Source organism: Corylus avellana, chromosome 5 (genome assembly GCF_965113065.1).
Source record: "Corylus avellana chromosome 5, dhCorAvel1.hap1.2, whole genome shotgun sequence".
Classification (NCBI taxonomy): Eukaryota; Viridiplantae; Streptophyta; class Magnoliopsida; order Fagales; family Betulaceae; genus Corylus; species Corylus avellana.
In genome coordinates, this window is record NC_142494.1 from 3279697 (window position 1) to 3306949 (window position 27253).

Here is a 27253-nt window from a genome sequence, read left to right on the forward strand (position 1 = left end):
TCCAACGGTTAATTAGCACTACCACATAATTAAGGCAGGATACTTTGATTTCTAACCTTATTTATTTATTTATTTGGGGAGCTAAGTTCAATGGGAATATTCCACTACCATAAGCACTTGGCATTTTCTTTACCTTCTATGTAGCTAAAGCATGTGCTGATAAATTTCGTAGAGTATATCATCTACATTATGAAAATAATTCATTTTTATCTTTTAAAATAATTTACATGTTCTCCTCTCCTTACAAAGTAAATAAAATAAAATAAAATAAAGTTATATGAACTTATACTAGTCGACTGAATTTATGCTCGTTTGGCTCGTTTAATAATCGACCATAATATTATATTCATAATCGACTTGTTTATTAAATGAACCGGCACTGAATAGAGTCTATTCGAACAACACTCGAACCTCTCTATGAGTAGCTCATTTCATTTACTACACTAATCCTCCATATTTGAAGTTATTGGAGGAGGTGATAATCTTGGTGGGGTTTGTTGAAATCAAAGGAAGGACCACAGAAGATGCCACCCCATTTAGGGAAGTAGATGAGAGTGATTGGAAGGGTACATATGATAATCATAACGCCCATGAGAGAGATGCTTGTTTCCGTCGAGAATTTAGAGCTAGTAAACAACAGAAGTTGAGTCACCACCGCCCCCACTGTTCCTCCGCTTCCTGTTAGCCCCGATATCACTCCTAATGACCTGCAAAATTTCACATATGATATTGTGATTTTTTGTAAATTAAAAAATAAACTATATATAAAAATGCTTATAGTTTTAAATAAAAGTTCAATCTAAAAATACTTTTTACCTAGAAGACAAAGAGAAGCTCGAAATGATTATTTAAAGTGTGGGAGATTTTTTCTATCCATGCACGTCGGCGTATTTTTTTTATTTTTTTAATAATTATAATAATAAAATATTATATTTTATTATTTTAAAATATCACATCAGCCGGGCGTGATGCCTGCTGTTTAATATCACCCTTTTCTAAAACAAACAAACAAAGAGCAGGCTGCTTTGGGGCACCGTTGTAGAGTGGAAATTGCGCCAACACTCTAGAGAGCAATGACTCATCAACTGCCACCATCATCGTATTAAAACGTGGCAACACTTAATTTGCACACTCTCTTGGGAAGTCTCTAGGCTTTCTCTTTAATTACATATATACCATAGAAGAAAGACATTTATTCTAAGATCAGTGACATCTTTACAAGTCTTTATATAAATATACTAGGACTATTAGATCCGACGACATCAGCATAATACCATAAATGTATATTGTATAATATTACTCATTCAAATAATATAAAATAATATTATATATCATACTATTTTACTTTGTTATATTATTACTCTACATTTGAGATAAACAAATTATGCAAGGGCCGGCCCAAGGTTTTCTCTCTAGACCTAAAAAGAAAAAACCAGACATGTGGGAGGAGGGAGCGAGGAGAGAGCTCTAGGTTGAGAAAGATTAGTTTCGGTGTGAGAGTTTTGCTTTTATGGTTTGAAAAATAAAAATAAAAAATATGGGTTACTTATGTATTAGATTGAGTCTGCTTAGAGTAGATTTATTCTATAACTGAAATTTAGATATAGGTTAGCGGATGTTTAAGTCATAAATATGATTTGATTGTAAGATTTTATATTTGTCTCTACGACGTTGTAACTTCTTAACTTTGAATTTATGAGCTTTATACTTTTGATTTTTTTCCAATAATTGAATATGAAAATTTTTCCTAAAAAAACATATACAATTGAGATAACGTGACAGTAAAAATTAATTTTTTTTTTTTTTATTAGAGCATAATAATTAATTAATTCTCTTATTTTGGTAAATAGCAAACAGGAAACTCACCTTTTGGAAACAAAAGGAACCACACCAAAGGTGAGTCCACTGGCGGCTTGAACAAACACTGAGAAACAACACATCACAACTATGGAACCCCACAGCGAGTTGACTCGTCCGAGCAACAAACAGAGCAACCCGGCCACCGTCTGCACCACCCACAACCCCCATAGCCTCCCTCTCATTCCAAACCTCCTCCCCATCTCGTCGGAGACCAACCCTCCCGTCGGCCGCGAAAATAAATTCATCATTCCAAAGCTGGCCGCCACAGTCCCGGCCAACTCGAGATTCAAATCAAATCTGTCGTAGAAATACTGCGCTATAATATTATCAGTCGTCAGCTCCACTCCGAAACTGTACCCGTATGTCAAAGCCAAAATCCACCCTCTATAGTTCTTCAGCCCATTGAAGAGGATTTTCCAGAATTTCTCATCCTGCGTCGTTTCGGAAACTTTGTAGTAGTACTTCCCGGGAGGTAGATCTTGGCCGTAAGCCAACACCATTATCGCTGTCACAACTTGGAAAATGGCTGGGAAAATAAACGCAGCGCGCCAAGCGGTGGAAGACGATACGTTGAAGGATAAGATGAGAGCGTATATGAGCGGCATGACCAACTGGGTGACGCCGGAGCCCACGTTGGCCCACCCGGCTGCCACGCCGTTGGCGAGGCCGACAACGCAGCCGGAGAACATGGAGCTCATCCAGAACTGGTTGGCGACGAAGTTCGCCAGCGAGAAGCCGACAAGAAAGCGGACGAGAATGAAGGTGTTTGGCGACGAGACTATACACATTGAGAGTATAGCGGGAGCGGTGAGGAGAGACAGCGTGGAGGAGGCGACCCGAGGGCCCACCAGGTCACATATGGGTCCCATGGCGAGGCGACAGAAGATGGAGCCGGCGAAGGAGGCTATGCCGCCGTAGCTAATATCGGCGTCGGTGAGGTTAAGGTCCTCGCGGATGACGGAGACGAGAGGAGGGATGGAGAAGGTGGAGAAGTAGCATGAGAAGAGAGACAGCCATGCAAGGTGGAAGGCTCGCATGTGGGGTCGGGCTATTGAGAATGGTCGGAATTCGGTGGCCTTTTGGTCTGCAGGATCGACGGGTAAAGAGAAGGAAACTTCTTTTGTGGGTAGTTGAGCTTCCATTGAAGATCAAAGTCTTCAAAGATCTCGAAACTTGGATGTATCAGAGATTCAGAGTGGTAATGAGTAAACATGGGAAGTACGGACATTGCAAGCTAGCTTTTAAATCATTGCTTTTTAAATTCTGAGGGTATAATTGCAAAATACCGAAACATCAAGGGATTAAACAAAACTTCTCTTAAATTTTTACTCTAAAGTTAATGTGAAAGTTCAAACAAAAAATTTGGTTTATTAATTTTTCTTAATTGGCTAATACGAGTTTGTCATACCAGTTTATAAATAACTTTATAATTTATAACAAGAGTTATAGTAGGCCTAATATTTTTTAAAACTTTAATTATTAATTTTAAATTAAATGATTCAAATTTTAATATCTACTTAGGACGAGGAGGACACAAAAAAGATACTAGAAAAGCACTCAACATTCCCCAATTAGAATTACATGTTTATGTATCAAGAAGATTTTTTTTTTTTTTTTTTTAACGAAAACTGAGGATTTCATTGATTAAAAATCACGAGTATAAAGTTCTTGCAGTGTAGAGCAAAAAGCTCATCACAAAACAAAAAGCTCTACAAAATCATAGCCACATGTTAAAGAATAGATTTTCTCCGAGCAGACTAGATCTAAGACATGTGTAGCCAAATTTCTTAACAAAATTTATTTAAACCTGCCGTGAGAGATACCAAACTATCTAAGCCGTGAGAAATAACCCATCACACCTAATTATTTCTCATCGCTCATGAGGGCAGATTTAGAAATAAAAAACTTCTTATTTAAAACAAAAAACACAAACAAACAACCAGCAAGCAGCAGCTAAGAAGAAGATGAACGGCACAACACAATGAAAGATGGACGGACGCATAATAGAGAGGTCAAAGTTGCAGATATGATCGGAGAACACCTACAAACATAAAGAAAAAAAAATAGAAATAATAGAAGGGAAGAGAGAAGGTAAGAGCGGAGACTAGAAGGGGCAGATCTGCTCCCTCCTCCTCTTAGATTTATCTCTCTAGGTTTTCTCCTAGAGAGAAAAACCTAGGGCCGGCTAATCCTACGTATCAAGGAGTTAAAAAAGAGTTGTAAATTAACTGTCGGTGTAACCTTTTAATTCGAAATGAATGGTTGTTTGTAAATTAATTGTCGGTGTAACCTTCCTCTTAATTCGAAATGAATGGTCGAGATTTAAATAATTATTTATACTATAATATCTTAAGAATTCTAGAAGGTTGAAAAGTCAAGTACTCACAAAGTCAAACCATATGCACCAATTTAGTCATTTTCCTTTTATCATTATATAAAGTTATCTTTTGGGATCGATAGCGAACTTTTGACAGTTGGGCCTCGGCCCAAAATGAGTTGGACTTGGGCGGTAGAGTTTTTCTTGTTGGGTCTGAGGCTTTGGACTTCCTTATTCCTTGGATAATCGCGAAGCTTTTGTTTTGTCTTAAGCTTCGTTTGTTTTGGTGTAAAACTATTTCTGAAAAAATATTTTTTGTATTTTTTGGTGTTTGATGCGACAAAAAAAATAGTCAATGAAAAATATTTTCAGTTTTACCGAAAAAGCCTATTTACTTTCGAAAAAATAGTTTTGATTTTTTTCAAACCATAAACCATATTTAGAATTTGAGCATCTCATTCTCAAATTGACATACCTAAGCAAAACATTGTCGAAACCCCGCTAGGACCAGCCTAGAACACTAGCAAGACTCGGTTGGGATACCGTCAGGACCTAGTCACAATCGCCGAGACCCCACTGAGACCCGCTTAGGATTTGGTCAAGACCTGCTGGGACCTCTCTTGGACCTGTTTATTGGAAAAAGAAGAGTGCATATATATATATATAAAATAATTATTCAATCATCAATATAATCACAAATGTAGCTCTTGGATCTATGCAATTCCGTCTCGTCCCTCATCGAACGCTTGTGCCTCCGTCACCTCTCGCTCAACTTCGTTCTTCAACTTCTGACTCCCTCCGATTCCGGCTTCCGGAGATGCTTAGGTGGGCGCGAGATTCGCTCTCCGACTAGGACAAGCCTTCTGTCGGCCTTGAGAAACGGCTGTAAAATCCAGGCTTCCCAACTCTAGGCTGTAAAATCTGGTTGACGCGGCTTGAAACTGGAGGTGCCAGTTGACTGCACTTGAAGGCCGACGACTACTGGAAGTGGGTTTCATATTGCCATAAATGAGTGGTAGTGCCGGTTCCATTGACTGAAGCGGCTGGAGATGCGCCAGATCTGGCAGCTTGTGCATGAGAGAGACCACCACTTTGGAGAGATGAGCTGGGCCGTGAATGGCTGGGAAGGTGCAGCGTTGTTGACTGGTACGGCTGGTGGAAGGTTATCGGTGGAGACATAATAAAAAAATAAAAAGACTCCATTGGACCCTTTGGATCAAACATTAGCTCAAGCTAGTGGCTCTGATACCAAGTTAAATATATAATGTTGAAATAGCTTTGATACCATGTTGAAATAATAAATATGAAGGAAAATAAGCGGAAACAAGAGAGAGAATGAACATAAAGAACTTTACAGGTGATTCGGTGTTAGACACTTACGTCTACCACTTATAATACCCCTAAAGGCTACATTGTGCTCATTAACTTTATTTGTCTACAATACAAAGGTCCTATTTATATGGTAATGTCTAAATACAAGTTTGGTAGTCAAACCTTGATTTGATTACAATCTCAATATATGATTACAATCCACCCATAAATATAGCATATTTCAATATCAGCATAATTACGGAATATCCATATATTCTAACAGTACAAATTAATGCATAATTAAAATATAACATTAATTGAAAATTCGTTTACCGCATAATCATTTAGTTAAAATTTTTAAATAACAACATAATTAGTTAATCTCCTTCTTGTGGGATTGCACTTTTTTTTTTGAAACATATCATACTTATTCATTGATAAAAAGTTGTGAGCCTAGAGCTCTTACAAACAGAGCAAAAAGCTCTGAAGTAAATCATAGCCGAAGTTAAAAATACAATCATCAACAACAAACTAAATCAACCATAACACAGCATTCGCTAACCTATGACTAATCATCAGGTTTAAAAATTCTGATCTGCATCAAACAGACACCATCTAATGCATAGGTAACGCTTATTTCTCGGCCTTGAGAGCAAAACCCCCAAACCAATACTCATCTTCTTCGACCCAAAGGCCAGGATAAAGTTCACATCCACAACCCAAGGGTTTGGACCAGTAATAACGGGCAGCAACTGGGCGCAACGAAGCAGGAAGAGAGAGCCTTATTACAAGCAAAAAGAAAAAACTATACAGGAAAATAAAGGGAACAGTAAAACAAACGCAAGAAAAGAAATTACATAAAAACAAAAATACAGGGAAATAAATGTGAAAAACACACAAAGCGGGTCATGGCAGCCGGAGGAGGCCGATCGCGAGTTGGCCGGAAACCGCCGCGGAAGGTGGCACAAAAAGCTTGGCACGGGAGGGGCGCGTGAAAAGACTCGACAGCGAGCGGTGAGCGGCGAAGCGGGCGCGGAAGAGATCGGCGGCACACACAAACACACAATCCCACACAAAAAGCTTGTGGGATTGCACTTATTTTAAAATAAGTGTCATGATAAGAACTATAATGGTCTCCTAAGCCTTCACCCCGCCTCCCAAAGCTTGTTTTTCATAACTTAAAAACAAAAACAGAAAGGATGAGCGGAAAGACTCAATAAGAAAAGTAATCAATCTAAGAAAACCGTTGGGTTAAAAAAACAACTATGCTCTTAATTTTTTTTATTTTTTTAGAGGAATGTTAAGTTTACAAAAAAAATTTACAACATGATGTGGCACAGCATGATTGAAAATAAGGTAAATTCAACTTTTGAGAAACCCAATCATATAATGTCATATCATGTTGTAAACTTTCTTTTTTTTTTTTTTTTTGTAAAATTTATTTGTAAGCCTAGTATTTATTTATTATTATTATTATTATTTTTTAACAAAAACACTTCATGAACTTAGTAACCTAGGCTGGTGCCTGGTGGTGGGTCTTGAGTGACCCATGACCTGGCCTTTTGTATTTTGTTTTTTTAATTTTTTTATTTCACATCTTTTTTACTTCCTTTGTTAGTTATGATTTTTTTTTTTTTTTTTCTAAATTTTTTATTTTATGAAGAGTATATTTATCGTTTTTTCTTATGTGGTAGGGGATAACTAAAAGGGGTTGGTAGAAGAGATCCCACATTGTAATCTTTTGAACTTTAGGGGAATAATATGGGTTTGTTTTGGTTTGCGGTTTGAAAATGTGCGATTTTAAAACATGCGATTTGAAAATATGATTTTTAAAAATGCAATTAAGCGTTTAGTAAAATCGCAGTTTGACCTGTAAAATTGTAGTTTAGCTTTTAAAATTGTATATTTTAAAAAATGCATCATATTGCTTTGGATTTGAAAACACACACACATATATATATTCTTTTTACATTTTTAACTCGCAATGTTTTAGAAAGAAACTCATTCTCAAATCATACATTTTTTTACAATTTGATTTAAACTCGCACTTTTAATTTACAAAATCATAATATCAAACACAATCCAAATAAGATTGTACTTTGAGGGCGATAAAAGTGTAGATTTCCCTTCATTTTAATTATTCAAAGATATAAAATCTTTTAATGAAATTTCAAAAAACAAAAAACAAAAAAATCATTCAAGAATTCATATCTTCCAAAAGAGAGGGTTCACGTTCAAAGTTGAAACCTCTCGACACGCAAAGGCACATGCACACAAAGAAAATTATAGTCATTAGTCAATACCCACTCACTCCTTTAAGAATATCCGTCCAAAAGTAATGACTCCTTTTTTCTACAGAAAACTTTGAATTTACAATCTGAATTTATACCCAGAAAAATGAAATGAAGAATCACTCCATTTAAAAAAAATAACGATTTCAAGACGTTTATTTAAAAATATAATTTTTTAAAACGTAGTTTGATGTTTAGTAAAATCGCGGTTTGGCACAATTTTTTAAAAATGCACTTCCTTACTGCGATTTGAAACATGAATTTTTATACGTTATCCATTTTTAAAAAACAGAATCTCAAACACGACAATTTCTACGATTTTGTTTAAAAATACATTTTTTAACGTGCGAAATCTGGGGGTTGCTCACCGCCAACCTCAACCACATGTCAATTTCCTTTTTCTTTTTTTCTTTTTTTTTTTTAAACAATTATTTTTTTAGGTTTTTTTTTTTATATATATTTATATTTTTTTATTAAGGAATAAGGACACATGTCGCTAGTTTATTGGTGTTGACAATATTACACATAATGGAATCGGTCAAATGTTTTAACGAAATTTGACTTAGTTCCAATAATTTCTAAATTCACTTTAATACGACACAAAACAATTTATAATTTAAGTTAACTACCTAAACTAATTTTACATTGATCCCTAAAATAAATCGACTCCATTTGTCCCAAAAATACCTTCTTCCTGCTAAAGCTACCTAATGAGCGAGCTACACTAATTTGATTATATCAATATATCTTTTGGGATCGATTGCAAACTTACTTTTGTCTTGACTGTTGGGCCTCCGCCCAAGGTGAGTTGGATTTGGCCCGTAGAGTTTTCCTTGTTGGGTCAAAGGCTTTTTGAGTTCTTTATCAAGGTAATCATGAACCTGGATCATGAAACTTATTTTTTGTTAAGCTAATCATGAAGCTTTTGTTTTGTCTTAGACGGCCTTCTTTTTCTTTTGGAAGTAGCCCATCAACATCACTTATGCAGCTGCTCCAAGTGGTTTAACAAAAAATAAAATCATTAGGACACATCAAGGAATGGGAAGGAAAAAACATGGAATCATGCAAAGAGATAAATTGTCAAAGACAAATCAATATATATATATATATATATATATATATAGATATAAACTTTTTAATATTACTCTTTGCCACGTCCCAACTTTTTATTGGGTTGATATGAACTTCAGTCAATTTTTTTGATGGAAGTTGGACGGGGAGTGCTAACTCCATTTTAATCAATAAGAGATGTACGTACCATTTGCAGGGACGGAGACAGAAAATTTTATGGAAGGGGGCCAGCCAAAAATTATTTTTCCGTTCTTTAGAATTTTTTTATTAAAAAAAATTATTTTGGTTGTTTTTTATGATCTAAAGACTACTGTAAAGGCAAAAAAAAATGAACATTTGAAAGTAAGGGCCAAAAATAAAAAATAAAAAAAATTAGTGGGTATGGGCCAACAAAATTAAAAATAGAGCCAAAAAATTTTATTGGATATGGCCAAAAAAATTAAAAATAGGGCCTTTTTTTTTTTTTTTTTTTTGAAAGGGGCCAAATGACTAAAATTAAAACTTTAATTTTACTTTTTTTACTTTTTTTAATTATTTTTTTAACTTATAATTTTTTTTTCCTTATTTTGGGGTTTTTATTTTTTTTTTTACTTACAATTTTTTTTTCCTTATTTTGGGGGGGGACCATGGCCCACCCCGGTCCCCCCCTCCCTCCGTCTCTGACCATTTGCGATACAAAATGAAACTGAAGTAGATAAAAATAAAGTCGTTAAACGATAGGACACAAAGGGTATTTTAATCCTTCTTTTTCTTTTTTTTTAATACAGGATCATGATCCAAAAGTTAATTGGTACTACTACATCATTAAGGTAGGATAAAAATATAATTGGTACTACCTTATTTTATTTATTTATTTGGAGAGCTAAATTCAATGGGAATATTCCATTACTATGTAAGCACTTGGCACTCTCTTCTGTAACTATAAACACCATATAAAATCATGGTCAGTGATTTTTCTAAAGTATTTCACATGGTTTAAGAATTTTCTTCGTTCATTCCATTTAACTAGAGCATGTGAACGATAATTTTCCTAGAGTATATCAACTACGTACATTACAAAAATAATTCCTTTTTATTTTTTAAAATAATTTACATGCTTTCATTACAAAGTTAAAAAATAAGATAAATAAAATAAAGCTATACGAGCTTATACGAGTCGACCGAATTTATACGAGTTTAACTTATTTAATAATCGACCTTAATATTATTTTCATAATCGACTCGTTTATTAAATAAACCGATACTAAATTGAGTCTATTCGAGCCGAACCGAATCTCTTCATGAGTATCTCATTTTTTTTTTTTTTTTTGTTGATGAATAAGTAACTTTATTGATCAAACAAGAACCAATTACACATCAACACCTAAAAACAAGCCTGGCAAAACAGGCTGAAAACAGCCTACGCAGAGGCCAAAACCAAAACCACACTAAACAAAAAACACAAGCTGCAGAACACCAACAACAACCCAGAAACAGGCTAAACCAAGCCCTTACAAAGGACTGTAAGAAATTTCATTTAAAATATGTCCCTTTATGTCACATATATTATTGTAATTATAAAATTACGGTGTTCAATAATTTATTCCAATTAAAGCTTATTGTGTAAATCAAATATTCTGAATTAAATTACTGATTTAATTCTTGTGGAACAAGTATTTGATTTCAATCAAATATTCTGAATTAAATCACTGATTTAATTCTTGTGGAACAAGTATTTGATTTCATTAAAGATTTTATTTTGTGGAATCAATTAGCTGTATTGATTTGATTTTTATTCCTTGATGGGAGGAATAATTAAGGTAACAGCTCTAATTGAGGGTCCCCTGACCTACCTATAAATAAGGCCTGTGTATTCCATCAATTAGCACTCACTGGTAGGCATAGGTCAGAAGAACCTCTCAATAAAATTGTTTAGTTTTAGTTTGATTGCTGTGGAGTACAATCAAGCCGGTGCACAACGGTAATCTCTGCCCAAAATGGCTAGCTCTCCTTCTACCCAAAAAAAAAAAAAAAATTATGGGCTCATTGTGTTTAGAACTTGGGTTCTTAAGGAATAAAGGCCTAAGGTGACTTTAAGACCATTAGGCCATTCAGTTTACTATGCTTTAATATTACATTTTCTTTCATCTTATGATTTAAATTGTTCAGTATTAAACTATTGTTTATTTAATGCATGAACTTGAGGATATATTTATTCTTTTAATTGTTTAAATATAAAGTATTTGATGCCTGGACCTGAGAATAATTAACTAAATCTCATGTATTGGTGAATGTTTATGGTACTATCCAAAATTGCAATCGGAAAGCTCTGGCAAGGCAAGTCATGGGACTTAAGTGTGCCGTTGTGCGCCCCCCCGCTTACCTGGGACACTATCCGGTTGTACTTTGGAAAAATACTATTTACCCACTAATATGATGGTTTTGTCTTTTATTCTTGGAAACTTTATTTGTGGCATCTATACAGTTATTGGATGTTAATGAAGTAGTGATTATCATAATAATTTTGGGAGAGCCACAGCATCCCGATTTTATAATGATAATTGCATCAAGATCATATATGTGAACTTCATAAGGAAAATTAACATCCTGTTGTAATTAATTCATAAATTTAATTACTAATCCCCACAGGGACGTTATTATTTTTATGATTTAATTAGAATAAGATAATAAATTTAACTTTAAAAATAAAATTTCTCTTAGGCCCACAGGTACGGAGAATTTTATTTATTAATGTTAAATTTATTAGTCCTATTAAAGAGTAAATTTCATGCGTGATGCAACCTTTGCCCACAGGTAGGTTGAAATTTACTATTAAATTAGCATTGGTTAATTTAAATAAATTCGATGTTAATGAAGTCGTAATTGTCATAATAATTTTTGGGAGAGCCACAGCATCCCGATTTTATAATGATAATTGCATCAAGATTATATATATGAACTTCATAAAGAAAATTAACATCGTGTTGTAATTAATTCATAAATTTAATTTGCCAATCCCCACAGGGACGTTTTTATTTTTATGAGTTAATTAGAATAAGATAGTAAATTTAACATTGAAAATAAAATTTCTCTTAGGCCCACAGGTACGGAAAATTTTATTTATTAATGCTAAATTTATTAGTCTTATTAATAAAGAGTAAATTTCATGCGTGATGCACCTTTGCCCACAGGTAGGTTGAAATTTACTTTTAAATTAACATCGGTTAATTTAAATAAGGTTATTTCATAGCATTAAAGTATATTATTTTTCTTGGTTATTGGATGTATTTCTACTGCTTTAATTATTACTATTTTACGTTCCAATAATTCCTAGTGGTAATTTTTTTTTTTCCTGACTGAAAAGAAAATGTGCTTTCACTTTGGGGTATTTGGAGACTGAATTGGCATTTCGTATATACGAAATTAAGTACGACACATGAGATTATTAAACATGAACAATTGTAGTGATTTAAATCGCTTAAGTTTTAACGTTCATGAAATCTCATATCAAGGAAAGCATTAGGGTTTTATTCCTTAATGTTTTACGGCCAAAGAAAGTTCATTGAGGAACATTTAGTGAGTTCCAATAAGGCTTTGGCCTACACCCTAATAGAAAAGCTTTAAAGTAAAACCTTTTACAGTTTCAAAATGTGCTTGAGCACATTATGGAAATGAAGGACATAACAGCTTATTATAAAGTCCCTAAAGGTTGAGTTTTTTGAGTCATTATGGTCAATTTTACTTTCTCATCTAAATATGATATTTTTTCAAATATCTTGTGGCACACATAAGGATAACTGATCAATGAAGAAACTTCTGATCATGTGTGTTCAAGAAAATGAGAGATTAAGACATGAGAATCCATAAAGTTACTCATGTTAAGGGAAAGACCTTTATAGGCAATCATGTCCAATAGTTAATGAATGAGAACAAGATGCCAACAAAGTGTTATGGTAATTAAGATACTTGTTTCTCTTACACTAAGGAAAATTATGGGCATATAAAGAATGATTGCATAAAGTATCATAAATGACTTGAAATAAAGGTAATCTCATACACCTAGTGTGTCATGAATCTCTTTTATTGACTCTCCTAAGGACTATGTGGATTGAATTTGGTTTAGCGGTCCACGTTGTCAACATAATGCAGGGTTTTCTAAATAATAATTATTTACAATTGGGGGTTGTTGGGATCTATAGATTAATTTTAAAAATTATGTTATGTTATTTTGACCTTAATAATGTTTTTTTTAAATATTCCACAATTCTTTTAGAAATTTAATTTCTATTTTAGTTTGTTAAAATCAAATTTGAATATTGTTAAAAAATTTTGGGTGGAATATTAAATTAATGGTCTATTTAAAATTTATCTAGATCCCAATTTTTGGAAAATTAATCCCTGCATATAAATGTTGACATAAAGAAGAGTCTTATGAATGAGAAAATCCTCTATATTATGGCATTGGAGATTGGAATATATATCTCTATAAAGAATAAAAGGTCGATAAATGATAGAGTTTTTGCGACTCTTGAAATTTACTATCTTTGGTATTTATGTGGACTGCATTAAGGAAAAGCAGACCAATTATACTACTAAAGGTGCCAACAAAAGGATTTTTGAAATTCTTGAGATCATGAACAAGTGTAACATTTTCCATACTTCTTGCCTAAATGGTTAGAGATGTCTTATCTCTTTCGGTAATAACCATATAAGGTTTATGTATCTCTATCTTCTAAATCATAAGGTTTGGGCATTAAATGCTTTTAGTACCTATAAGGTAGAAATAGAGAAACAAAACAAAAGAAAATCAAGATCGTAAGATCTGATAGAGGCAAATAGTATTATGGTAGGTACATGAAAAAGGGACATGAAAGGTAATGTTCTATTCTCCTAATGGAGTGAAGCCTTGAAAACCGCTATGTATACATTTAACTCGATTCCATTTAGAATTGTCCATAAGACACCTAAATTAATGAATGAATGGAATCAAGTTCAAATTGTTTACACATATGGGGTTGTCTTGCTATAGTGAGGATTTATAATCCACACCTAAGGTAATTAGCTTCAAGGACAACTAGCGGAATTTTATAGGTTATACAGTAAACTCCAAAGGGTTTAGGCTTTACTATTCTTCATTAAGTCCTAGAATTGTTGAGTCTAATATTAAAAAATTTTAGGGAACGCTGAACTTATTGGGAGTGCTTATCCTTAAGGGATTGAATTAGAGGAAGCACAAGAGTTGATTGAAGCCCCTTCACATGAAGGGTGTTTGATTGTGCTTAAGAAAAATCAAATTGATTATCTTCAAGCACAATCGGTTTCAGAACAGTCAACTCATAAGGAACAAGTTCAGAATGAACCTACTCAGACTTTGTCAAAAGTAAATGAAGTAGGATAAAGAAGATTCTCTAGAATAAGGCGACCAACAATCTCTAGTGATTATGTTGTATACTTTCAGGAGTCTGATTTTTATGTCAGACCTAAGGACGATCCAAAATTTGTTTTCACATCTTTTTGGGTGGAGATAACTTCACATTGTGTTTCAATGCCATGAAGGAGGAGATGAAATCTTTGGCTAAAATTCAAGTTTGCAATCTTGTTGACTTACCAAAGGGAGTTGTAGCCATGGGCTGCAAATGGGTTTATAAAACCTAAAAAGATGCTTCCGGGTAATGTTAAACGATATAAAGCTAGACTTGTAGCCAATGATCTTACCCAAAAGGAAGGCATTGATTATCATGGTATGAGTAGCTCATTTTGGTTTAGAGCTATATCAAAAGGATGTGAAAAGGAATTTTCTTGAATGAGGATCTTAAGGAGGAGGTGTACATAAGACAACTTAAGGGGTTTTATTAATAACAGTCAGAAAGCTTGCAAATTAAGGATATCTATTAATGGACTAAGATAGGCCTCTCACCAGTGGTGTATAATACAAGGTTGTTACCTTACATGGGTTTATTGAGAACTTTGTTAATAATTGAATATACCTTAAGGTCAGTGGGAGTAAAGTTACATTTCTTTTAGTCCTGTATATAGATAATATTTTGCTTGTAAGCACTAATTTAGGTTTGCTACATACAGTTCCTCTCACTAAAGTTTTTTGGGAGAGATTCAGAATGAAGAACTACGAATCTTCAGTAGCACCTATTATTAAAGGGGATAATGTCCCAAATGTATTGGAACAAAGGCAAATGAAAAATATTCCATATGTATGCACAGGTCTACATTAGACCTGACATTGAAATAGCCGTTGGACTATTGGGTCAATATAGTATTATGGAATATGCAATGAACCAAGAACTACAGTTTAACCTAAAGATACACTTACCATTTGGTGGTGTTTATTCAGGTTTGATTTTTGCTACATGTGTAGATAGTAGAGAATCAACTTCAGTATATATGTACTGAAGATGCAGTAAGCAGACTATAGTTGCTACATCTACCATGAAAGCAAAAGTCATTACATGCTGTGAATTAATTACACAGGCATTATGGTTGAGACATTTTTTGTTAAGGTCTCAAAATTGTCGATTTTATAGTTAGACCCATAAAGATCTTCTGAGTTAATTCTACTACAGTTATTTTTCTAAGAATAAACTGAGTAGAAGCAGAAGTATGTATATCGACATAAAGTATCACTATGAAAGAGAACATTAAGTGACAATAGGTGTCTATTAAGCATATAAGTATTGAATTAATGATTGCAGATCCCATGACTAAAGGTTTACCGGTAAAGAAAGTATAAAGTCATGTGGAATATATGAGATTCATTAATTCATTTGTGCATAGTTTCTCTTTAATTGGTCTATAGACATAAAGGTTATGTTATAAAGATTTTTGTGCGCATATATATCATTCTTATCCGTGGGGATAAAATTAAAGTTGGACCCGAATGACTTATGGGAAGTTCATTCATAAAGTACATTATCCATAAGGTACTCATTTAGGGAGGTATTGCACATCGTGATACATGGAAGGGACAGCTTATCATATAAAAGCTTTACCGCCATGATTCGTGTGTGGTATTCCTTGAATGAGTGGGAGGATTCCATGAATGGTTGGAATAAATAAAGTATTGGCCATATCATAGAATTGAACACCATAAAGAATTTATATGTGTCATAAGGGCCAAGTGGGAGAATGTAAGAAATTTCATTTAAAATATGTCCCTTTATGTCACATATATTATTGTAATTATAAAATTACGGTGTTCAATAATTTATTCCAATTAAAGCTTATTGTGTAAATCAAATATTCTGAATTAAATTACTGATTTAATTCTTGTGGAACAAGTATTTGATTTCAATCAAATATTCTGAATTAAATCACTGATTTAATTCTTGTGGAACAAGTATTTGATTTCATTAAAGATTTTATTTTGTGGAATCAATTAGCTGTATTGATTTGATTTTTATTCCTTGATGGGAGGAATAATTAAGGTAACAGCTCTAATTGAGGGTCCCCTGACCTACCTATAAATAAGGCCTGTGTATTCCATCAATTGGCACTCACTGGTAGGCATAGGTCAGAAGAACCTCTCAATAAAATTGTTTAGTTTTAGTTTGATTGCTGTGGAGTCGTTCTTCAAGCTGCTTGAGCAAAGCAATGGCTGGAGGTACATATACATATATATATTAAATTTCCGCTGCTAATTATATTGTTAATTAGCATTTAATATATAATGAATTCTTACAAGGACTAGACAAACCTTTCATGAGTAGCTCATTTCATTTACAACTCTATTGGAGGAGGAGATAATCTTCGTGGGGTTTGTGGGGATCAAAGGAAGGGCCACAGAAGATGCCACCCCATTGAGGGAAGTAGATGAGAGTAATTGGTAGGGTACAGATGACAATCATAACTCCCATGAGAGAGATGCTTGTTTCCGTCGAGAATTTAGAGCCAGTAAACAATAGAAGCTGAGTCACCACCGCTCCCACCGTCCCTCCACTCCCTGTCAGCCCTGATATCACTCCTAATGACCTGCAAAAATCCACGTATGATATTGTAATTTTTTGAAAATTAAAAATAAACTTTATATAAAAATGCTTATAGTTTTAACTTTTAAGGAAAAAATACACTTTATCATCTGAACTATCCACTCATTTGCACTTTTAAACCCAATGTTTAAAAAGTGACACTTTAACCTCCAAACTTTCAAATTGTTACAATTTGACTGTTTTGACTTTTTTTTTTTTTTTTTTCAAATGCCCCCACTCTAAGTTAAAAAAAAAAAAATAATTAAAAAAATAATAATAAAAATTAAGGGGTGGCTGGTCTGGGGTGGCCGAAGCCACCCCCAGGCCCAACTGGAGTGGCCGGCCACCCTTTAATTTTTAAATTTTAAATTTTAATATATATATATATATATATATATATATATATATAAAACTTGGGATGCGGGTATTTTAGAAAAAAAAAACAAAATTAGAATAATAAAATTGCAACAATTTAAAAGTTTGAGAAGTAAAGTGTCACTTTTAAAATATTAAAGTTAAAAGTTCAAATATATAAATAGTGTAAAAAAGGTAAAATGTAATTTCTCCAAGTTTTAAATAAAAGTTATATCTAAACATGCCTTTTCCCTGGAAGACAAAAGAGAAGCTCGAAGTGATTCTATACTGTGCTGGGAGATACTTTCTAAAAAGTGTTTGGAGATTTTTTTTTTAAAAGTCTTTTGAGCCACAAATATATATACACGTTTTAAATTATTTGTTAATATATTTATATAACATTAAATAAAAACGAATATATATATATATATATATATATATATATATGATAAATTAAGTTTTTCTTCCGCCTAAGTTATTTTATAAAAGTAACATATGTTACTTTTTTTAATATTGTAATTTTTTGAAAGTTAAAAATAAACTATATATAAAAATGCTTATAGTTTTAAATAGAAGTTATATTTAAAAATGCTTTTTACCTAGAAGACAAAAGAGAAGCTCAAAGCGAATCTTTAAAGTGTTGGGACATATATGTATTGAGTTAAATTCACTTCATCTTAAAGTTTTAGAAAATTTTTAATTGGAATCTTAATGTTTAATTTGGTAATATACTCCCTAGTGTTTTTCGACGAAAATTTATGAAATTACATAATTACCTTTAATACTTTTTTTTTTTTTTTTAATTTCTATCCAATTAGACCAAAATTAATAACAAAAGATTGAAATTAAAAATTTTTAAACCATTAAAAAGGTACATTACTAATTTTAGTATAAATTTAAAAACTCTTAAAATGGGGCCTACACTCTAGAGAACAGTGACTCATCAACTACCACCATAAATATCCGATTGACACGTGGACGCTTAATTTGCACGCTTTTGAGAAATCTGTAGGCTTCCTCGTTAATTACATATATACCATAAGAGAAGATATTTATTCTAACATCATATAAATATCCTAGGACTATTAGATCCGACAACGTCAGCATAATACCATAAAAGTTTATTGCATAACGTTACTCATTTAAATAATATAAAATAATTTTGTGGTTGTGTTTGAGATTATAATTTTATAAGAATAATTTGTGTTTTTAAAAGATACTGTCAAATTTAAAGTGTTTGACATTGCGATTTAAAAAGCATTTAGAGTTTATTTGGGATTTCGTTTGAGAAATAGAGTTTTAAAGTAAAAAAATGACTTTTTGGCCAAAGCTTCATTTTTAAACTTTTACAAAAAAATGTGTTTTAACAATTTGTAGGCTTTTTAGACCCTTAAAAATGCTTTTAATTTTTTTACCAAACGAGTACTTTTTTCTTCAAACAGACTTTTTAAGTGTTAAAAGTATTTTTAGATCTCTCAAACACAATTCCAAACAGGCCCTTAATCTAAAATAGGAAAAAAAATTTGTCATTTATATAAGCAGATTAGGGAGTGTTTATTTAAAAAAAGCTGAGAATTTAAACCAAAATTATGATTTCGCATAACGAATATTTGATAAAAATGTATTTTTTTAATATATTTATCAAACGATTTTAAAAAGTAGTAATTTTAAAAAATGTAATTTTTAAAATCACACTTATTAAAATCGCAATTTCAAAAGATCCTATATATATCATACTATTTTAGTCTGGTATATTATTACTATACTATTGAGATGAAGTGAGTAAAAATTAATTATTAATTTTTTTTTTTTTTTTTTTTTTTATATATATAAGAGCATAACATTTAATTAATTCTCTTAATTTTTGGTAAATAGGAAACAAGAAACTAACCTTTTGGAAACAAAAGGAACCACGCCGAAGGTGAGTCCACTGGCGGCTTGAACAAACACTGAGAAACAACACATCACAACTATGGAACTCCACAGCGAGTTGACTCGTCCGAGCAACAAACAGAGCAACCCGGCCACCGTCTGCACCAACCACAACCCCCATAGCCTCCCTCTCATTCCAAACCTCCTCCCCATCTCGTCGGAGACCAACCCTCCCGTCGGCCGCGAAAATAAATTCATAATTCCAAAGCTGGCCGCCACAGTCCCGGCCAACTCAAGATTCAAATCAAATCTGTCGTAGAAATACTGCGCTATAATATTATCAGTCGTCAGCTCCACTCCGAAACTGTACCCGTATGTCAAAGCCAAAATCCACCCTCTATAGTTCTTCAGCCCATTGAAGAGGATTTTCCAGAATTTCTCATCCTGCGTCGTTTCGGAAACTTTGTAGTAGTACTTCCCGGAAGGTAGATCTTGGCCGTAAGCCAACACCATTATCGCTGTCACAACTTGGAAAATGGCTGGGAAAATAAACGCAGCGCGCCAAGCGGTGGAAGACGATACGTTGAAGGATAAGATGAGAGCGTATATGAGCGGCATGACCAACTGGGTGACGCCGGAGCCCACGTTGGCCCACCCGGCTGCCACGCCGTTGGCGAGGCCGACAACGCAGCCGGAGAACATGGAGCTCATCCAGAACTGGTTGGCGACGAAGTTCGCCAGCGAGAAGCCGACAAGAAAGCGGACGAGAATGAAGGTGTTTGGCGACGAGACTATACACATTGAGAGTATAGCGGGAGCGGTGAGGAATGACAGCGTGGCGGAGGCGACCCGAGGGCCCACGAGGTCGCATATGGGTCCCATGGCGAGGCGACAGAAGATGGAGCCGGCGAAGGAGGCTATGCCGGCGTAGCTAATATCGGTGTCGGTGAGGTTGAGGTCCTCGCGGATGACGGAGACGAGAGGAGGGATGGAGAAGGTGGAGAAGAAGCATGAGAAGAGAGAGAACCATGCAAGGTGGAAGGCTCGCATGTGGGGTGGGGCTATTGAGAATGGTCGGAATTCGGTGGCCTTTTGATCTGCAGGATCGACCGGTAAAGAGAAGAAAACTTCTTTTGTGGGTTGAGCTTCCATGGATGTATGATCAGAGCGTTGATGAGCAAACATGGAAACCCACATTGCAAGCTTTTAAAACATTGATTTTTTAGTTTTGAGGGTATTATTGTATAACTACCCAAACATTAAGGGATTAAATGAAATTTCTCTTCAATTTTTACTCTAAAGTTATTTATAAAGTTATGTGAGAGTTCAAACAAAAAATTTGGTTTATTAATTTTTGGGTAAAATCTATATGCCTCCTTAAACTATCACTCAATTGATAATGTTCCTATCAAACTACCGCCAAAACATTGTCAATATCTCTCCTAAGACTAGCAAAAAGATAAAAATACCCTATAGATTTCTCAATAAGACAAAAATACCCTTATAAATTCGGGAAAAAAAATTTTAATTGTTTTTTAAAAACGAAAATTTTTATTTATAAAAAAACTTTTTTTAAAATTTTATTTAAAAAAAAAAACAATTTTTTTTTTTTTTAGAAGTTTTAGTATTTTTTGTTTTTATTTTATTAAGGGTAGTTTCATCATTGGGAGAACATTGTCAATTGGGTGGTAGTTTGAGAGGAATATGTGAACTTTCCCCTTAATTTTTCTTAATTAGCTAATTATAGGTTGTCATATCGGTTTGTAAATAATTTTACAATAAAAATTGTAGTAAGTCGAATATTTTTTAAAACCTTAATTATTATTTTTAAATTAAATGGTTGAAATTTAATCAAATCAATATTTAGTCATTTAATTTGAAGAATAACATTGTTACAACATGTTGACACGAAGAAGTAGAAAATAACAGAATATAAAATAAATCAATCACACAAGGTACTAAGATTAAAGTGGTTCGACTTAACAAGTTTACATCCACCGGTAGAAACAAACCTGAGAAAATTTACTATCCAAAGATGAATTACAAAAATAACAGAAAGAAAATTACTCAAAACTTAAAGCCTCAATACACCCAAACTCACTCTCACAAAAGAAAAAAAAAAATTGACAAAAAAAACTCTTTCTTCTTAAGTGCCATACACCCATAAGGCAAGAAGTACAAAACCTAATACAAGTAGGGGCACAACACTTTGGCTAATTAGAGGAATCCAAATATAACTTGGAGAAGAATTCATCTTGCCTGAAACGTGAAGTCCAACACCAATTTGGAAAAGCAAAGACATGGCTCCACACAAAAAGTGACAACACAATTCTTTTTAGTGGCTTAAGTGGCTCTAATTACGTGTTCATTCATGTTAAAAAAGAGTTGTAAATTAATTGTCGGTGTAACTGTTTATACTATAATATCCTAAGTGGCTCTAATTACATGTTCGAAATGAATGGTGGAGATTTAAAAAATTATTTATACTATAATATCTTAAGAATTAGTACAAGGTTGAAAAGTCAAGTACTCACAAAGTCAAACCATATGCACCAAGTTAGTCATTTTCGTTTTATCGTGATATATAGTTATCTTTCGGAATCGATAGCAAACTTATTTTTGTCTTGAGTGTTGGGCCTCGGCCTAAGATGAGTTGGACATGGTCCATAGAGTTTTCGTTGTTGGGTCTGAGGCTTTGGAGTACTTTATTCCATGGATAATTATGAAGCTTTTGTTTTGTCTTAATGTTCTTTTGTTTTGTTTCGGCGTAAAATAATTTTTAAAAAATGTTTTTTCGTATTTTGAGTTGTTTTTTGGGACATAAAAGAATAGTTAACAGAAAATATATTCAGTTTGACTCAAAAAACCTCTTTAATTTCCAAAAAATAGTTTTTATGTTTTAAAACCGTAAACTATTTTTCCAGTTTGAGCATTTCAATTGCAAATTGACAAATCCAACCGAAATGTCATCGGGACCCTGCTAGGACATGATTGAAACACAACTGGAACCCGGTCTAGACATCGTTAGGGCCTCGCTGGAACCCGATCGAGACATTGATGGAACCTCGTTAGGACTCGGTCAAGACATGTCAGGACCCGACCAAGACTCGGTTAGGACCTACTTGAGACTCAACCGGGACCATGCTGAGACTTGATCGGGACCCCGTCGAGACTCGATTGGACCTCAATGGGACTCAGTTTGAATCTTGCCAAGACTCGACTAAGACCCTACCAGGACTAGACTGGGACCTGCTTATGACCAGTTGGGACCTAATTAGGACACAGTTGGGACAACGCTAGAACCTGCTTAGAACTTGGTCAAGACCCGTCAGAACTTGGTCGGGACATTTTTGTAATTTAAAATTTAATATATTTGAATAAAAAAATGTGATTTTTTTTACGCGCCAAACAATGAAAAATATTTTCCAAAAAATTATTTTTCAAGAAAAAATTTTCGGCCGAAAATTTTTTTGTACGAAAGTCAAAACAAACGGAATCTTAAATTACCCTCTTTATCTTTTGGAAGTGGCCCATCAACATCACTTATGCTCCGAGTGGTTTAACAAACACGTCAAGGAATGGGAAGGACAAAACATGGAATCATGTCAAGAGAGAAATTGTCAAGACAAATCAAGAAATCACAAATCAATCCCATTTGATTTGTCTTTATATGTTATTATTGAAACCACTTTTGCGAGTGATTTCAATTATTTTCGAACTTTTAAATATTTTATTTTAAACTCTTGAACTTTTAATTGTTTTCAATGTATATTACTTCATTATATTTTAAATTTACATAACGTATATACCCATTATTTTTGAATAAAATTTCAACTTTATCCTTAATTTCAAAACGAATTATTCTTATTTATTTATTTAAAAAAAAAAACAACAATCAAAGATATTTTGGTCTTTTTGGTATTTTTAACAGCTAAAATTAACGGAAGGGTCCACATTGAGAGCAATTGAAAGTTCAGGGATTCAAATTAAAAGATTTAAAAATTTAAGGAGATTTGTTAAATCGCGTAAAAGTTCAAAAAGTAAAGTTTTTCCTTTTAATTTGTTTTGTTTACTTATCCTTTTATTTTTGTGCCGTTTTACAACCAAATCCTACAACGTCTGTATCTTCCGCATAAAACACAATTCAATCATATTCGAATAAGATCACCCTAACGTCTACGTCTCTTCTCCACCTCATATCCTTTAAATGCCACCCTTTGGTTTCATCGCTTCCAATCTCCATAGCCATCTTCCACAATTTCTCTCCTTGCGCAAAATCTTTTCAGCCCTACTGTTATTATAGCATAATTTCAGTGATCATGGCCGCCGGCAAAAGTTCCCATCGACGGCTCAAAATATGCTGCGCTGTAACGGTAGTTTTGTTACTTATCATTACAGTTGTTGCCATAGCCTTGGCCTTCACCATCTTCAAGCCTAAAGACCCCATAATCACCCTCCACCCAGAAGGCCTCCAAAACATTACTTCTGGGTTTTCAATGTTTATGAATTTAACAGCGAATTTCACATTCACCACCGTCATCTCAATTGAGAATCAAAACTATGGCAGCTTCTTGTTCAAAAATACTACTGCTTATGTCAATTATCGTGGGGATTTGGTCGGGGAAGCTCCGATCGCGGGACGACACGTGCCGGCCCGAGACAAGCTTAACTTGACAACCTCTGTGAGTCTTGTGCCCCGTAGGCTGCTGGATAATTCTCAGTTTCTTGGTGATCTTGCAGCTGAGCGCTTCAATTTGACTTCAACAGCAACTTTGCCTGGGAAAGTGAGTTTGCTTAAGATCTTCAAGCTGCATGGCACGGTCAATAATAGGTGTAACATCTCTATTTTCGTTCATTCTCGGAGTGCTGAATCCATATGCCAGACCAAACTCAAGTTATAATTGTTCTTGGTCTGCTTATGTTTTCTCAATTCCTTCATACAGATGAGATTTTCTTTTTCTTTTTCTTTTTTAGTTTCTCTTAAGAATTCTCGACCAGCGGTTTTTCCGATGACCTTTTGCATGAGCTCCGTCGCCAGTCCGACGGTTCAAAAAATTACTTCAATAATATATATGTTTATGTTTTCTCAATTCCCTTGTACATAGATGAGATTTCTTTTTTGGGAAAATTTCACTTTATTCTTTGAATTGCCATCACTTTTGCAATGTTTACTCTTAAAGTTCAATTTCTCTCAATTTACCCTCCTTTTTTTTTTTTTTTTTTTTAAAAAAAAGAAAATATTGCAAAAATTAAAGCGTTTGTTCGAATTTAACCGTATTTGCAAAATTACCCATGCCTCAATCTTTGCAAAAAAATTTAAATATTTTTTCTAAAAAAAAGAGGTTGTATTTTAGAAACTTTGTTGAGATTTAACGGTAAATTCTAAAGGAGGGGAGACATTGAAAAAAAATTAAAAGTTCGAAACTATAATGCCATATAGAAATCAATTAACTGGTAATTGACTTCATGGTTCGTCTTCCAGCCCTATCCCTCATGAGACAAGATTTAGGGATCTCAACCTCAACTAAACGAGAGATACAACAAACTTTAACTACAGGAATGGAAAGCAACAACTAAATTCCACCCATAATAATCACCGGAGTAAAGATCAAGCATCGGGTCATAAATAGATCATTAAATGTATTGGTCTAAGACCGATCATCAAAATATTACATCCCAAAATATTAATGTCTGGAAATAAGGTCATAAGAATAACACATAATCTTGACTAACGCCAATGAGATAACAATCTCTATCATATCCGCTCGTGTGGTTCCTCCATCATCCAACATACTCAGCCCAATTGGGTCCATATCTTCAAAAACGACTCTAAATAAGTCCTGACCAATCACCCAAGTCCGGTCCATAGGCATCTTCCTCTATACTAGCTAAACCACACAATTTATAGATAATGGAGGTTTCGTCTCTTCTATCCACTCTATTCTTTCTAATATTTTCGTCTCTTCTCTATGATCTTTGTCCATATTGAAGGCAGGGGTAGATAATGTGTTGTACATCTTTGTCATGTTTCACATTTTCTAAATATGCTGCCCAACTTTGTTTCGGCCGTACTAGTCATAAGTGAGTTGGTTCCGATCTAGTAGCGGATCCAGGAGTTCATTCTACCCTGGGCGTCAATAAAATAATAAAATATAATGATAAAATAATTTTTTCTTTTCTCTTTATATATTATATTTTTATTATAATATGGTAAATACAATAAAAAAAAATAAATTATACCACAATATATATATCATAAAAAGCACATTTATATGCTAAATTGATATATTAGTTACTATGTAGGTAGTGGTACAAAAGTAAAGGAAAATACAAAATACAAAGTGTCTAAAATTGCATTTTATGTGGTTTTAGAAAAACAAAATCATCAAGTATTAAATTTGAATCGAAGCTTTCAGCAATTTCCCTTTCAATGTAGATAAGTAAATTATCTTCAAGAAATTCATCTTCCATTTTGTTACAAAGTATTGTTTTAATAATTGTTTACTTCTCATACTATAATGATATTCTAATAAAATTATTACCATATTCTGATAGCTATTAGCCTAAAATGAATTAATAAAAAGAACAAATCTAAGATTGGCAATAATCTTCTGAAACTCGTTGATGCTTGACAAAATCCCAAAGTATATAAAACACAAAAAAAAAAAAATAACAATATTGTTTTAGAATAAGATAAACAAAATGATGAAAATGAGAGATATATCTCAATTAAAAAGCTTCAATTATAACCAAGACAAATTAATGGCGCTGTCATAACCAAGACAAATTAAGGCGTTAATGGCTTTAATTATAAACTTTACTTTCAACTTACTCGCCTGGGTACTTGGATTATGACAAGAAAATGCCAAATATTGATAAATAAACATTAAGTTTCTTGACTTTTTTTTCTTTTTTTTTTTTTTTTTTTTTTTTTGTAACAAAATTTTGTTACCTGGGGCGGTAAACAATTCATGCCAGAAGAATACTTTTAATTTTTTTTTACCAAGGGAGACCGCCCCCAAGTCGCCCCCACTTCTCTCTGCCACTGGTTGTCGGTATGCCAACATCCAACTCCAGAAACTACCACGACCACCACTAACCATTTTTCCAGAAAATTTATGGCATCCCTCCAAATAATTTCAGACAACCTACAGTAGCATCTTTGACCACTTTCCATCAGCTTCTCCAAAATAAAAAAAATTCTTCTTTTCCATTCTAAACTTGAGTTTGAGGGGGATGTTAGAATATTTAGTATTATTGTATTTATTTTATTTTCTATTAAGGTTTAGAGTCTGTTGGGGATTGCGTTTGAGAAATATAATTTTTAAGTCAAAAAAGGCTTTTGGACAAGCATCATTTGTAAGCTTTTGGGCAAAAGCTTCATTTTTAAGCTGGCACAAGTACGTTTTGGCTATTTTTAGGCTTTTTAAACCCTTAAAAACGCTTTTAATTTTTTTACCAAACGAGTTTTTTTTTTTTTTTTTTTTTTTTTCAAACAGATTTTTTGAGTGTTAAATGTACTTTTAGACATCTCATACACAATCGCAAACAGGACCTTATTCACTTCTTTAATATTTGAGTGTTTACTTGCTCACTCGTTGTAGTTTCTATGTAAATATAGATTATGTAATATTGTTTCATATGTTATATACAGTCAAGATGTAGCCCATCACTGTCTCTCCACTTCCACTCGCTCTCTCTCCTCTCTCTTATATATTTTATCGCATCATATATGTCTACAATAACTTGTATCATTAAGGGTTAATAAATTTTTTGTACTTGTAGTAAGGCTTTGAAAAACTAATAAGACTCCAATACACACTCAAATAGGAATAATCTGAGTGTTCAATCAATATATGCGGAATTAAAAATATGCTGCAATATGCAATCAATCACCAAAAATATGTAAAGCAGTAAATTAAGCAAACACAGATATTTTGGTGACGAAGATGAAACTTTTTAGAAACCGTTTTAAAAGTAAAACCTCTCAGAGGCAGTCAAACCCAGAAAATCACTATTAAGAAAATATTCTAGAGATTATAGACACGGGGACATTTATAACCCTTTGTAAGTCCTTGGCTCTATAAGATCGACAAGCCTCCAACTCGTCTCATAGTTCACAATCTTCTTCACGTGATTCTCTTTATCGGACCTTTCCGATAGACTTCTCAACCGTTGTTTATAGAATACTACTTCACAATAACAATCACTCTAAGAGA

The 27253-nt window shown here is 33.5% G+C and overlaps 3 protein-coding genes across 3 annotated transcripts; 1 reads left to right on the plus strand and 2 right to left on the minus strand.

The window, feature by feature from the left end:
- Positions 1 to 463: 463 nt before the first annotated feature.
- On the minus strand, positions 464 to 3006 carry LOC132181584 (high affinity nitrate transporter 2.7-like). Its single transcript, XM_088516893.1, has 2 exons — positions 1867 to 3006; positions 464 to 707 (listed from the first exon to the last, which is right to left on the minus strand). Exons 1-2 carry the CDS (start codon positions 3000 to 3002, stop codon positions 464 to 466), a joined length of 1380 nt encoding a protein of 459 aa, XP_088373019.1. The 5' UTR covers positions 3003 to 3006.
- Positions 3007 to 16528: 13522 nt separating this feature from the next.
- LOC132183187 (high affinity nitrate transporter 2.7) lies at positions 16529 to 20335 on the minus strand. The gene is made up of 2 exons (XM_059596593.2): positions 19054 to 20335; positions 16529 to 16812 (listed from the first exon to the last, which is right to left on the minus strand). The coding sequence occupies exons 1-2, from the start codon at positions 20229 to 20231 to the stop codon at positions 16569 to 16571; spliced, it is 1422 nt and encodes a 473-aa protein (XP_059452576.2). The 5' UTR covers positions 20232 to 20335; the 3' UTR covers positions 16529 to 16568.
- Positions 20336 to 23178: 2843 nt separating this feature from the next.
- Positions 23179 to 24118, plus strand: LOC132181585 (uncharacterized). The gene has a single exon (XM_059594834.2). The coding sequence runs from the start codon at positions 23354 to 23356 to the stop codon at positions 23933 to 23935; it is 582 nt and encodes a 193-aa protein (XP_059450817.2). The 5' UTR covers positions 23179 to 23353; the 3' UTR covers positions 23936 to 24118.
- Positions 24119 to 27253: the final 3135 nt, after the last annotated feature.

Coding starts and splice junctions, on each gene's coding strand:
- LOC132181585 (XM_059594834.2), top strand. CDS start 23,354: ATGGCCGCCGGCAAAAGTTCCCATCGACGGCTCAAAATATGCTGCGCT.
- LOC132181584 (XM_088516893.1), bottom strand. CDS start 3,002: ATGGAAGCTCAACTACCCACAAAAGAAGTTTCCTTCTCTTTACCCGTC. Junction 708..1,866: donor GTTCCTTTTGTTTCCAAAAG/GTGAGTTTCCTG, acceptor GAAATTTTGCAG/GTCATTAGGAGTGATATCGG.
- LOC132183187 (XM_059596593.2), bottom strand. CDS start 20,231: ATGTGGGTTTCCATGTTTGCTCATCAACGCTCTGATCATACATCCATG. Junction 16,813..19,053: donor GTTCCTTTTGTTTCCAAAAG/GTTAGTTTCTTG, acceptor GGATTTTTGCAG/GTCATTAGGAGTGATATCAG.